This window comes from Apodemus sylvaticus, chromosome 1, assembly GCF_947179515.1.
Source record: "Apodemus sylvaticus chromosome 1, mApoSyl1.1, whole genome shotgun sequence".
In the NCBI taxonomy this organism is placed as follows: domain Eukaryota; kingdom Metazoa; phylum Chordata; class Mammalia; order Rodentia; family Muridae; genus Apodemus; species Apodemus sylvaticus.
The window spans coordinates 142,261,795-142,274,308 of record NC_067472.1 but is presented as its reverse complement, the minus strand read 5'-3'; the positions used below and the strand labels follow the sequence as shown (position 1 = coordinate 142,274,308).

Genomic DNA, 12,514 nt, shown 5'->3' with positions numbered 1-12,514 from the left:
TTGTATGCTGGTCATAGGCTCCGGCTGGAAATATTAAAAGGGCGAGAATATTAATGTGTGTGCAGGTCTTTAGGGAGCAGTACAGAAACTACCGTTAAAAGTTGATGTTTTGTAAACTGCGCTTTTTCACCACACGAGTTCGCTAACTTAATTATGGACGTTTGCCAAGATATTTCTACGTGATGACTATTTTTCGATTTTCGAACTCCGGAGTAGTTGGGACTACAGGCGCGTGCCACCCTGCCCAGCTGCTCGTGGTGAGGGGTGGGATGTCGGCTGAAGCCACTGAAGATAATAACCAAACACCAAACGTGGCAGGCAAGCTTCGGATTCTGCTCCAGTTTTTCCCCAGAAAAGATAATCCTTGGCAGAAAATGAGTACTGCACTTAAGTGTTTCTCACCGGTAAGGTAACAACGAATATTCCCGAGGCCATGTGCAAAGAACATAGACAGACCGCCTCACTGCTAGTTCACAGAATTTGAGGAGCTGTGGGCCGTTTGAGATACTTCAGGAACACCTCAGGTGTCCGTTTAGAGTTGGAGTTTGTATCCCTAGTTGACTACCTTGCAGCTCTCTTACATTCGCTCTTCTTTTCCTCCACTGAACACCGTTCCAATAATGTAGGAGCAGTTCTGCAATCCTGCCCTCGCCACCGAGGTCCTCAGACCAATTAGCAAGGCCAGCAACACGACCGCTATGGAAAAGTCCCTAATAATTTGCAAGGCATGGCGTCAGCCCTCTGAATGAGCCTGGCCTCCGTGGCGCCTTCTGGGCATACGTACATACAGTACTGCCACCTAGCGCTACCCAAAGGAAGTCCATGTCTATAGCCAGGATCAACACTTAGTGTTGCCAATAAGCACTGTGGCAAGAAAATGTCCCCTTTTAAACAAGCTTAGAAGTAGGCTAGGAAAAGTGCCCAATGTAAAACAAATGAACGAACGAACAAACAAAAAACCCAAACATCTGGAACATTTGACACATATATAAGACTTTTTTTTTTTTTCTGAGATGACCGTTTCACAGTATTCAGCGGTACCTATTAGGTGTGTTTTAATCACAAGTTTGCAAAGGAGACTATTACAGAACAGTTAAAATTCCTCCTCGATTCTTTTTCATTCCTGCAGACCCATGTTATTCTTGGGTTTGCTCACGTCCCACCCTCATTCCTCAGACTTTCAGTCTGAGGTTGGAAAGACCTTGTCTACAAAGGGGTCCTTTGGTAGATGGTGGTCAGAGGTAGGTCAGCCACTCCCACCTCCCTGGATGAACATTGTTCTTTTTGTCTTCTGGTGCTTGTTTTTATTCAGCCAAATGCTCCCTTTTGTCTGGTGCCCCCCACCCCAGCAATGATTTAAAGACCTTCCCCCAATCTCCAGCTACAATCACAGCTACTTGGATTCTAGCAAGGTGTAGACATTGGAAAGTAAGCACCCATCAAGAGGTGAAGCTAGAACATGGCCAAGCACGTGTATACGAGTGCACCTGCACACCCTTGCACACACATACTCAAACATGTCTCTACAGTGACTCTCTTCAGACAGGCATGTTCTAATCAATCAGACAATAGAAGATGCCATTTCAATATCATCCTCTGCTCACATTTGCATCAAATATGAAGTGTTCATAAACACAGCAACATATGCACAGGTGCATACTGAGAGAGATCTGGCCCCACCTCCCACATCATTTTTTTAAGGGGGGGGGCGATGTTTTCACATGTGTCAGATGCCTGGGCTTGTGATGCTGAGTTCACAGTTTGATCTTTCCAGGCCTACATAAGGTTTCTGCTGCAGCATCAATGTCAGGTCATAACCCAGTAGCTGATGTTTCTTGGCAATTAGAAGCCTTGAGAGCTTAGGCTAAGTTAAGTCTAGATCCTTAACTTGCCATTGTTGCTTGGAACTTAGGTAGCACAGAAACCACCTTACACTTTGCCTGTGAGTCATGGGGCTCTTCACCAAGCAAGATTATAGAAATGACCGTTACCATCCAGAAGGGCCCTGTGAGCACCCAACTGGAGGAGTGTGATTTTATTTTTGCCATTGCCTTATCAAAAGCCACATTGCACAGAAGTCTCAGAAAGAAAAGGGCCTGCCACCGAATTCAAGTAGGGTTAGTCCCTCAATGAAAAAATAATAATGTTTCTCAATGTCCAACTTTATTTTTTCATTGCTGAACACAATCTGAAGTTAAGATCAAATCCCCCAGTCCATTTGATTTAAAAACCATACCACAGGTGTAAACCTTAAAAGAAGCGAAATCTAACATTATATAGATTTTCATTTCTAAGTACAGTATATTACAGAAGGTTAAATATACTACCTCTGTGTACTTACAGCTATAAAAAGATACATTAATGATACCACTTATAAATAATGTAACATTTCATATTAAAGGCATTATTGTACAATGGAAGAATAGCAACCCTCTAGTGTACTATGGTGAAGGGTGGTGCTTAGAGTTATTGAGATACTGAGAATTCAGTGTCTGAGGCCAAATCCTGATTTAACCAGTTATGGTAGTGTAAGAGCTGAGGGAGGAAAGAAGGTGAATGGAATATTGCTTGTCTCTGACAGGGCTCATTCACACACCATATTCTTTACCGCACATAGAAGGTTTAATTCTCACTAATGCCCTGCCGGGCTTCAATCCTCAAGCATAAGCATCCCGTTCAGTTAGGGAGGTGCATGTTTCTGACAGTAAAAGTACCCGAAGAGCAGCCGACCCTAAGCGTTTGGTTCTATCCTTAAAGCTTTATGGGGACCGTTTCAGTTTTCCAAGTTCAAACATGGACTTGTACCTCATACGGAAACATCAAAGAGGAAAGGAGAAACGTTACAGCGTGACTGAGATACCCAGGTCACTTGGCTAATCCTGTGGGAGCCAATCAGAAATGAAAGCCCAGATGGGAGACTGAAGACTACAGAGCTATGCAAAGGCAACTGTCTCCCACAGGCATGAACTTCACTGATCAAAAACAGGTAATGGAGCTGGAGAAGAGAAAAAGGAAGTGGGCGTGGCTGACATTGAATGTGGTAGATATGGGTATTTGTAAAAGTGGATGGTAGCTCTGGGGGGGACAAATGTGAGGCTTCACTGCCCAGGGTTTGCTCTGCTGTGGTAGTTCTAACTTGAGTCCTCAGTGGCAAAGGTGACAGGTTCTCTGCCTAAGATGAGCCTTTGTCATGGAAAACCAACTATAGGGCAAACTCTTTGGATGTTGATTTGGTTGTTTCAGAGTCGGAATTGTTTTCAAGGTGAATCCCATGGTCAGTGTCCACATGCAGCCCTTAGGAACAACACCCCTGCATACCAAAGGCTTCTGGTATCTTTCCATGGCATGTGCTTCCCTAAGCTCCCCACACTGGGTCCCTAAAATCCTCCTTCCTTCACCTCAACACTAATCTTTTGTTTGTGAATAGTCCCACTTTTCCCTCAGAATGAGGAGGGACTTGTTCTGTGCACAAATGACCCAGAGGAGACCACATGACCAGATTTGCTTACAGAACGTTCAGTGAGCCCGTTCCACACCCCAACTGGGGTCAAAAAGCATTTAAATGAACCGTGGGACACTCCAGAGACCCACAGCCTCATAGTAAAGAGCGCCAGATGTCTTTGAGGTGTCCTGCACTTAGTCTAAAGGCAAAGTCAGAGCTGGATAAGAGTTCCTCCCCAGGCAGGCCTGCAGTTTCCCACATAGCATCCGGCCACCCACAGTTTGGTCCATAAAGCACGAGTGTGAGTGAGAGGAAAATCAAAACCACTGAACTCCAGTAGATCAAGTGTCCAGAAGAGAGGGCCCTGGGAAGCTGAGCACTGTCGTCCTGCTTTCTGCTCGTGGCGAGCTGGAGTGCCACAGTCAGCTGTCCAGCCTCTGAGGAAGAAGGCGGCCCGTCCTTCAGGGGTTCTTCTCATCAAGTTTGATGGTGACAGTTTTCACTTCAGTATATTCAGCCAGAGCATATTCGCCTCTGTGATGACAGAAAAGGGGGACAGTTCACACTGTCAGTTCACGGTTCTGGGAAAACTCCCCTAATGCCCGAGCATCCTGTGGGACGGCTTGAGTGTTGGAGTTTGTGATACAGGACAGCGTGGTGCCTGGACGTATCGCTCTACGATACACTTCTCAAGTGTCAGGAACTGTGAGCTTAAATTCCAGCTTGTTCCAGCTTGTGATGCTTTCGGTGAAGGTAAAAGAACTAGGAGTTTGCTTTTGGACAGTGAGAGGTGAAAGCAAAAGAACAGAAGTTCTCTGTGTCGGGGAGGTGGCTATGGAAGAGAGGCCTGTGCACTGAACAGGGGTTGCGGGGCAGGGGATCTGGGGCGTGAGAACCGCACTGACTATGTAAGTTTCAAGTGGTAATTTGTTACTCTTTGCAGAGACAGAAAAGGTGATTTCCAAGCTTGAGGAGGTGGCCAGAGACCACAGGGACATCTGGCTCTGACAGGAACAGCTGCAAGAGGAGCTGGGTCAGCATGCAGGGGAAAGGGAACAGATAGTGTCATACGCTAAAGACAAGGAGGTGATGGCTCTCAGCGTCTTCGGAATATTTACTACCCTTACATCTTAGAGGGACCAGGGATCTTTCCTAAGCATCATAGACTGTCTATGGAGTAGACTCCCTTCCCAGAACCCAGAGACATCTTGGATGCTATTCCACCATAGCACACTCTTAGAGCTTGCAGAAAACAAACAAACAAACGAAACAGAAAAGGTAAGAAGATGTCCTCTTCAGCCTTTGTACTAAAGATCTGAGCCACAGTTCCATTTCATCTCTGAGACCTGAAACCCTGTGGGCAAGCCCAGCATTGTCAGTCTTAACTTCTGAACAGTTTAGAAATGCAGGTGGCTGGGCCTCACCCAGGCCTACTGTGGTAGGAAAAATGCTAAAAGATGTCCACATCCTAGTGTACAAGTTAGGTTACACAGCAAGGAAGACCTGATACTGGGGATGGAATTCTTGTGGCTAATCAATTGACAAGAAGGAAGGAAAGAGAAAGAAAGAAAGAAAGAAAGAAAGAAAGAAAGAAAGAAAGAAAGAAAGAAAGAAAGAAAGAAAGAAAGAAAGAAAGAAAGAAAGAAAGTAGGGAGGGAGGGAGACAGGGTAGGGAGGGAGGGAGACAGGGAAGGAGGGAGCGAGGGAGGGAGGGAGGAAGGAAGGAAGGAAGGAAGGAAGGAAGGAAGGAAGGAAGGAAGGAAGGAAATTTCCTGGGTCATTTGGGAGGCTTAGCATCCCTAATGTTGAAGAAGAGCTGAGCAGAACTGAGACCTGACACAAAGGCACCACTGGGCTGGCTGGGAAGATGGAAGAGGCCACCAGCCAAGTAGGAGGTAAGCCTCCGGGGGCTTGACAAGGCAGGGAAGTCCAATCCTCAGAGCCTCTAAAGAGGATACAGGCTAGCTGACACCTCCATCTATGCGCAGAGAGAGCTGCATCTATCCTACCGAATATGGGAATCACATGCTGTGTCTTCTACAATACTGATTTTGCAGTACCCCAAAACCCAATATATTTATGGTATCAATTTCCTTGGTGAAGTCAAGACTTTTGTGTTCAGTAAATTCTAGAACTTGAGCGATTCTGATAGGCATAAGAGCCATTGGAACTCAGAATTGTGTAGATGAGTCAAGTTCATCAGCATGGTGGTTTGAATACGCTTGTCCCATGGGAAGTGGCACTATTAGCAGGTGTGGCCTTGCTGGAGGAAGTGTGTCACTGTGTAGGCGGGCTTTAAGGCTCCTAGTGCACTGTCCAGTGCAGAAGAGAGAGTCTCCTCTTGGCTGCTTCTGGATCAAGATGTAGAACTTATACCTCCTGCTCTAGAACCATGTCTGCCTACACACTGCCATGCTTCTGGAATGCCATGATTATAATGGACTGAACCTGTGAAGCTGTCAGTCAGCCCCAATTAAACGTTGTCCTTTATAAGAGTTGCTTTGGTCATGGTATCTGTTCACAGCAGTACAACCCTAACTAAGACACTCAGCATCCTCAGCACAATTGGAGCGGTGCCAGGGAATAACAGTGCGCACGCCTTTTCAGTTATGTCAACTAGAGAGAATTCACACAGGACACTCACTTTATGCTGGATAAGCAATGTCACCATTGATTGTACTGTTTTTATCAGTGTATTGAACATTCTTTCTTTCAAAGCAGCATGGAGAAACATAAACAACCAAATGGAAAAAATCCACAAAGGACATACTCATGTTTGCAGAAAAAAAAAATGCAAATTCTAGTCAGTGTGAAAGAACACTCAATATCACTCACCTGAAGAAATGAGAACCCATACAGTGACAGGATCTTTTCAGGTGACCGAGCACTGAATTATGGGAAATTATTCTGAAAACTATCACCTTAAGTGCACAAATATTTACACACAAAGAAGTATATAAACAGGGTTGGCAATGATAAAATCTTCTGGAATTAACACTAATGCCCATTCAAGGAGGCTTTCACTAAAAGACTGGGAGATAGCCAACACCCATCCTTGAGGCAAAACGTAGCTTGCTTCCACATTAGATAGCAGAAAAGAGTGAATGGGTTTATGCGCATCCGTAGAAAACACACCATAAACTTTCAAAATGAGAAAGTAGTGTTGCTCTACAAAAATTCTAAGTGTTAGTGATTTACCAGTATAGCAAAGAAAAGGGATGGAATCTTCCCAAAGTAGCTCAAGTTAGACACGTTCATAAGTGTCAGCATTATTGTAAGAAACAGGGTGTAGCTTCCTCCTTCTTCTTTCTATTTTCCCATCTGTTATTCTGGTTCAAGTTCCCACTGTCCACCTCTTCCCACCCCTCTCCCAATCCTTTCTACCTCAGCCACCAAAACCACCTGGGAACTGAGCCTTCCTTCTAGGAAACCTCCCTGTCGATGGGGACAAGGATGGACAGAGTGATAGCAGTTCACCGACAAACACCCAGAACCTAACACCAAGCTTGGAGCAGAGAAGATGCCCAACTAATATTTGCAAGAAGAAAATCACCAAGAGACCAAAGATCATGTCCTTTGTAAAACTGTAGGACTACAATCTCCTCCTGCTTACAAGGTCCTCTGTGGTGTGGCCTTGGACAAACTGTTGTTAGCTACTGGGCCTTCAGAGACCCAGCTGGGAAATTCAAAGCCTGTTGGGAGGCCAGGGACAAGTCTCAGGAGCAACACAAGACAGGCGAGCACATTTCCCAGTAGCTTTGGTTTTAGGCTTATTTTTGTTTCCACCATAAATTTTTTTAACTATCATTTTTAAATTTAAGATTAATTATTTTTTACTGTAGACAAACAAAAAACAAACCAAATAATTGCTATGTGAACCACTGAGTGATCGAACAAAATGAGTGAACACTGGTCCCTCTAACAAGTGGGACTGAGAGCCAGGGAGGACAGCCTGACCTTGATGCATCTCTGTCGTATGAGATTTTGTTCACTGGCTTGGATGCTGTACACCTTAGTTACAGTGCAAACCAAAGAAATAGGAAGCCATGCACCAAGAGGAACAGAGTTTCCAGGATCCATCCAAGACCAGCCCAGAAGCATATCCTGGAGGGGCTGGTGGCTGTGCAGCCAGTAATCAGCCCAGCACCAGTAACCAATTTGGGGAAAAACCACAGAATTCACCATATGGTACTCCAGCAAAAAAAAAAGGGGGGGGGAACTTGTTGGAACACAGAGATTTGAAACAACTGAAAATAGAAATTAGTTTTCAAGGCAGTTTCTAGGCTCCTAACAAATGATTTTAAAATAATTCATTAAAAAAAAAAAGCTTTGGGAAAATATATGTCCAAGATTCAAAACAAAATCCAGACATTCAAGAAAGTCCCCAGAGCACCTGTCAGGATGAAACATGACTGAGGTCTGTGCCTTATCAAGCCGGTCTGCGGCAGGCATAGGGACCACAGACTCCACCCAGGGATAAGAGAGGCTCAGGTAAGAAAGCCACACGGTGAAGCCACAGTGATGCCAGGGAAAGCCAGACAGCAGGTGTTCCCCACATGCCTTCTGGTCACTCTGTGTCCTCCCTGTGATCTGCACTTAGGGGACTGGTGCGCTTGCTGCCTTGTTCCTGTCCTCTGGAAGGAAGGCTGGGAGGGGTGTGAGTTCCTTAGCGCTCACAGCCTGCCTGGCTGAAGACCGAAGACCAGAAGAGACAAATGACCACATGAGCTCTGGAGGCTTCATTTGAAGAGGCTTACAGTGATGACTCCTAGGACAGGGCTTACTTAGCTCAGTGGCAGAGAGTTTGCCTGGCATTCTGGATGACCTAAGCTCAAGTCCCAGGACTAAAACAAAACAAAGTCCTCCAAAACAAAACTCGAAAGAAAGAAAAAAGAAAGAAAAGAAAAGAAAAGAAAACAAAAGAAAAGAAGAGGCACAAGTGATCTCTGTCTATCAAGCCCTGGGCTACCCAAGGCCAAGGAACCAGAAGTAATCTTAACTCTTGCCTCTTTTGTTGTGAGCGTAGCCTTTAATGGCTGAGCCTTTTCTCCAGCCCTATCCCATGAAAGCTGTTATCCCCTCTCATGGGCTATCTCCACGAGGCTACAAATGACTGTTCAGGGGCCCTCACAAATGCCAGCCCCACCAGTACTGTGGCCATTGGAGGAGCCTGGAGGGAATTCGGATGACCCTGGTCCTGGCTTCTCATCCTCAAGTGTCAGGCTTCTCTAAGAGGCTATAAAGCAGAGGCTCCAAAACGGTAAACACATCAGGTTGTCAAGAGAGCTCCTGCCATGGGTCTTTGTGGCCAAGAATCAATGTGTTGTTGCAGGTGAATCCGGCATAGGGACAAGGAGGGTCCACAGAACATTCTATGCTTTCTGCTCACATGTGCAGATGACTCCTGGGCCTGTGTTATGGCCTGAACAGAATTGAGGTGGAATAAAGAACTCAAATTCCATGTGGATCAGTCAAAAACCAGTGGAAGGCAGCCCCACTCCACCACAACATACTTAAGAATCTATCAGGGGAGCTGTTCTGCATCCCCCACTAATGCCTGGGCCGAGAAGTACCCAGGATCTGTGCTGACTTTGTAGAAGGCAATGCATTTGTGTATAAATGACACAAACTGTTTAAACAAAAGAGAGAACATGCCTGCTCAGAAATGTTCAGAAACAGCCTTAGGGCATTGTCACAGAGGCTCCACAGGAACATTAAGCCTACAAATATGTTTGTTCACACTGGCTAATAAAACCCAGGACTGCAGTAAGGGCAAACAGTGTGCAGCAGCTGGGGATCCCAGCGTCTTCACCCAGGGACACTCCACCGACTCTGAGCCTGGGTCAGAGGTAAGATAGGGTGTCCTTGAATCACCGGATGTCAGGTAGGGAAGGTACAGGGGAACTACTTCAGACTCAGAATGTACTGCTATGGCCATGGAGGTACAAAACGGCCCCCCAAAAAATGTATCCAAAAGGAAGCAGAGTCACCCATGTATGTCCCCAAAGTCTGTGCCCGGCTCTGAAAGAAAAGCCGGGGCGGATTGAGAATCTGACTTGAGCCAGTCTGTTTTCTCCATCCAAAGTGGAGATAGATGTGTGTCATAAGACTGTCGATTATCACACCCTCATTCTTCTAGCCTAGACCTAAGAACTGTAGAACGTCCCTAGGGTGATGGTACTAAGCAGGAGAAGAAGTTGAAGCTACAGGTTGGTTGAAGGGCTTAGAAGAAGACAAGGATGGGAAAGGGGGAGGGGAGAAGGGAGCGATCTGGAGCAGCCTCCCCTGAGGGACCACCAGCCTTCATGCAGAGGGGACAGTGAGGGGTCAGAAATACTTACAGTTCTCTGCCATTCCCAGACATTTTGAAGCCACCAAATGGAGCCTGTGTGTAGAATGCATTATAGCAGTTGATCCTAGAGCAAGAGTGAAAGATGCCTGGGTTACCTGGAGAACACTCCCCTGTATCTTAAGACATTGGAGCATGGTGATACCCAATGCGAGGCTTTAGGCAAAGCTTCGATAACTTGAACACAGCACACTCCTTACCCCTGCATCCTGTTCTTCCTGCCAGAAACTACGACTGGACTATACTGAGGAAACGAGCTAGGGGTGGGTTAATGTGAAATGATGCAGGCCTCACCTCAGAGCTCTCCTTCCTAGACTGTGTGACCCTAAGCTTGTTCAAACTCTGCGTCTCATTTGGCCCATCTGGAAGATGTGCATGAGCATACCATCTGCAGAATTATCAGTGAGCAGTGAGACGTGTCCACACTTTGCAGCTTGTTCTGGGTGGACTTTAGAATCCACCAGAGACAAAAGCAGAGAGGTAGTGTGATGCAGTGTGTCAAAGGTCCAGGCTTTGGAACCTCCTCGGCTGTGTCCAGTGACTCACGATACCCATAGGCTCTGCGCTCTCAGATGCAACCAACTTCAAGTTTTTGTGCAGAATTGCTTTTTCTCTTGCCACTACTCCCTAAGCAATGTTGTACAACAAATATCAACATGGCATTGTATTAGGTGTTGCAAAACAGGTAGATGTATGCAGGAGGGGATGGGGTGTGTCTTGGTGGTAAAATGCTTTTCTAGCATGTTCCAGGTCCTGGGTCAGAGTGCCAGCATGGGATAGGTAGATTGATAGATAGATTGATGGTTAGATGAGTGGGTAGATAGATAGATAGATAGATAGATAGATAGATAGATAGATGGACAGACAGACAGATGGGCAGGCAGGCAGAAAGGCAGACAGACAGAAAGACAGACAGGCCAATAATACAAGCCAGGCAGCCAGCCATCTAGAAGTTATGCCTAAGCTACCTGCACATACAAAGGACTTGAGTAGCCATCCACTTTGGTCTCTCAGTAAGAAACACTGATTGATGGTCAACTGCACTAGCTGGGTAATGGTGGACCATCTTTTTTTATGCCTTGATTTCCTCATGTGGAACATGCAGGACTTAAGGCCACAGAGTACCCATCTCAGAGGGAGATCCACAGAACACTTAACAGGGAGAGCACATCACATAACCTCTGTTGATGAAACTGGAAAAGTGAAACTGGGAAGCTGGTTGCTCGGACAACACAAACGCTCCAGTGGGCATGCTTGGCTCACCAGACTGTCCCCGACTCGAGCGCGGAAGCCAGCTTCAGGGCTTTGTCGAGGTTTTTGGTGAACACCGCTGCTGTGAGCCCATAGTCAGTGCTATTCGCCCTTTTGATCACCTCCTCCAGGTTTTTGAACTTCAGTATTGGCTGCACTGGTCCAAAAATCTGTGGTTAATTACAAGGAGAGAAGTATTGAGCGAAGATGGGACTGGGTACCCTGAGCAGGCAGTCCCAGCTTGTACGGCTTTCCACAGTCCTAGGGCCCCTTCCTCCCCCAAGAAAAAGAACCCCAGAGCCTGCTATAACTGTGTGATAGCTGAAATTTGAATAGGGGATTCAGACAGAACAAAAACTGAAAGATAATCTGAGAATACACATTGTATTTATGTTCACTTCATGCCAGCAATTTCTGAGAACCTTCAGCCTTAGATCTTTGGGAAGACTCCTGTATAGCAGGGTATACAAAGGGAAAGCGCTGGATAGCTTTCTGGAAAGTTCTCTGGAAGGCTGTTCACAAGTGGATAAATGCTGCTTACCTGGTGGATTTTTCTTGGTTTGTTTATTTGTTTGTTTTGTTTGAGACATGATTTCTCTCTGTAACAGGCCTGCCTGTCCTGGAACTCTCTTATAGACTGGGTTGGCCTCAAACTCACAGAGATCTGTCTGCCTCTACCTCCTGAGTGCTGCTGGGATTAAAGATGTATGTCACCACGCCTGGCTCATTCCTGGTATCCTTTTCTGTCACTTAATGAATATACTTAAACTATTTCTATAGTGAGTCCCAGGGGACAGATTGACACACTAGTCATACAGCAAAGAGCAGAGAGAAGCTTCAAGTTCGCCCATTTAGAGGAGAGTCTGAAGGGAGCTTGTGGTGATTCAGCAGCAGGTGGGATTACATTCCAGGACAGTGCACAGTCTCTGGAAGCTTCCTTGGGAACATCTTACTGAGAAGTTACAAAACAGCAACAACAAGAAGATAATTTTAAAAAGAAGTGCATAGAAATCTTGGCTTGGCACCTCTGCAGAGAGGTGAGAGACCTTTCAACAACTCAAGGAGAAACTATCAGATACCCTCAGAGGAAAGCCCATGTCCACCCCCTCACATGGTCCAGAAGGTCCAGGCCAGTGGCTCTCAGCCTTCCTAACACTGCCACCCTTTAATACAGCTCCTCATGCTGCAGCGACTCCCAACCATAAAATTGTTTTCATTGCTACGTCATAACTGTAATTTTGTTACTGCTATGAACTGTAATATAAATATCTGTTTTCAGAGGCTCTTAGTGTCATTTGACTGCCTCCTCCCTGCCCCCAATGAGGTTTTGATCCACAAGTTGAGAAACTGATGGACTGGGCCCTTCTTACTAATCCTGTAGCAGGAACAGCAACCATGTGCCTAACACAGGAATTAAGAGGCAAGGGGAGATTTATGCCATCATGGAGGTTCCTGTCATTCTCAAGAACAAA

The 12,514-nt window shown here is 45.9% G+C and overlaps 1 protein-coding gene across 1 annotated transcript in view; it reads right to left on the bottom strand.

Moving 5' to 3' along the window:
- Nucleotides 1–1,813: 1,813 nt before the first annotated feature.
- Aldh1a3 (aldehyde dehydrogenase 1 family member A3) overlaps nt 1,814–12,514 on the bottom strand; it is a 35,997-nt gene continuing 25,296 nt past the window's right edge. Inside the window, exons 11-13 of the mRNA XM_052161127.1 lie at nt 11,055–11,212; nt 9,784–9,858; nt 1,814–3,976 (exon numbers count right to left, since the gene is read on the bottom strand). Of these exons, the coding sequence (XP_052017087.1) occupies nt 3,904–3,976; nt 9,784–9,858; nt 11,055–11,212 (306 nt within the window). The 3' untranslated portion in view covers nt 1,814–3,903. The remainder of the gene's footprint in view (nt 3,977–9,783; nt 9,859–11,054; nt 11,213–12,514) is intronic.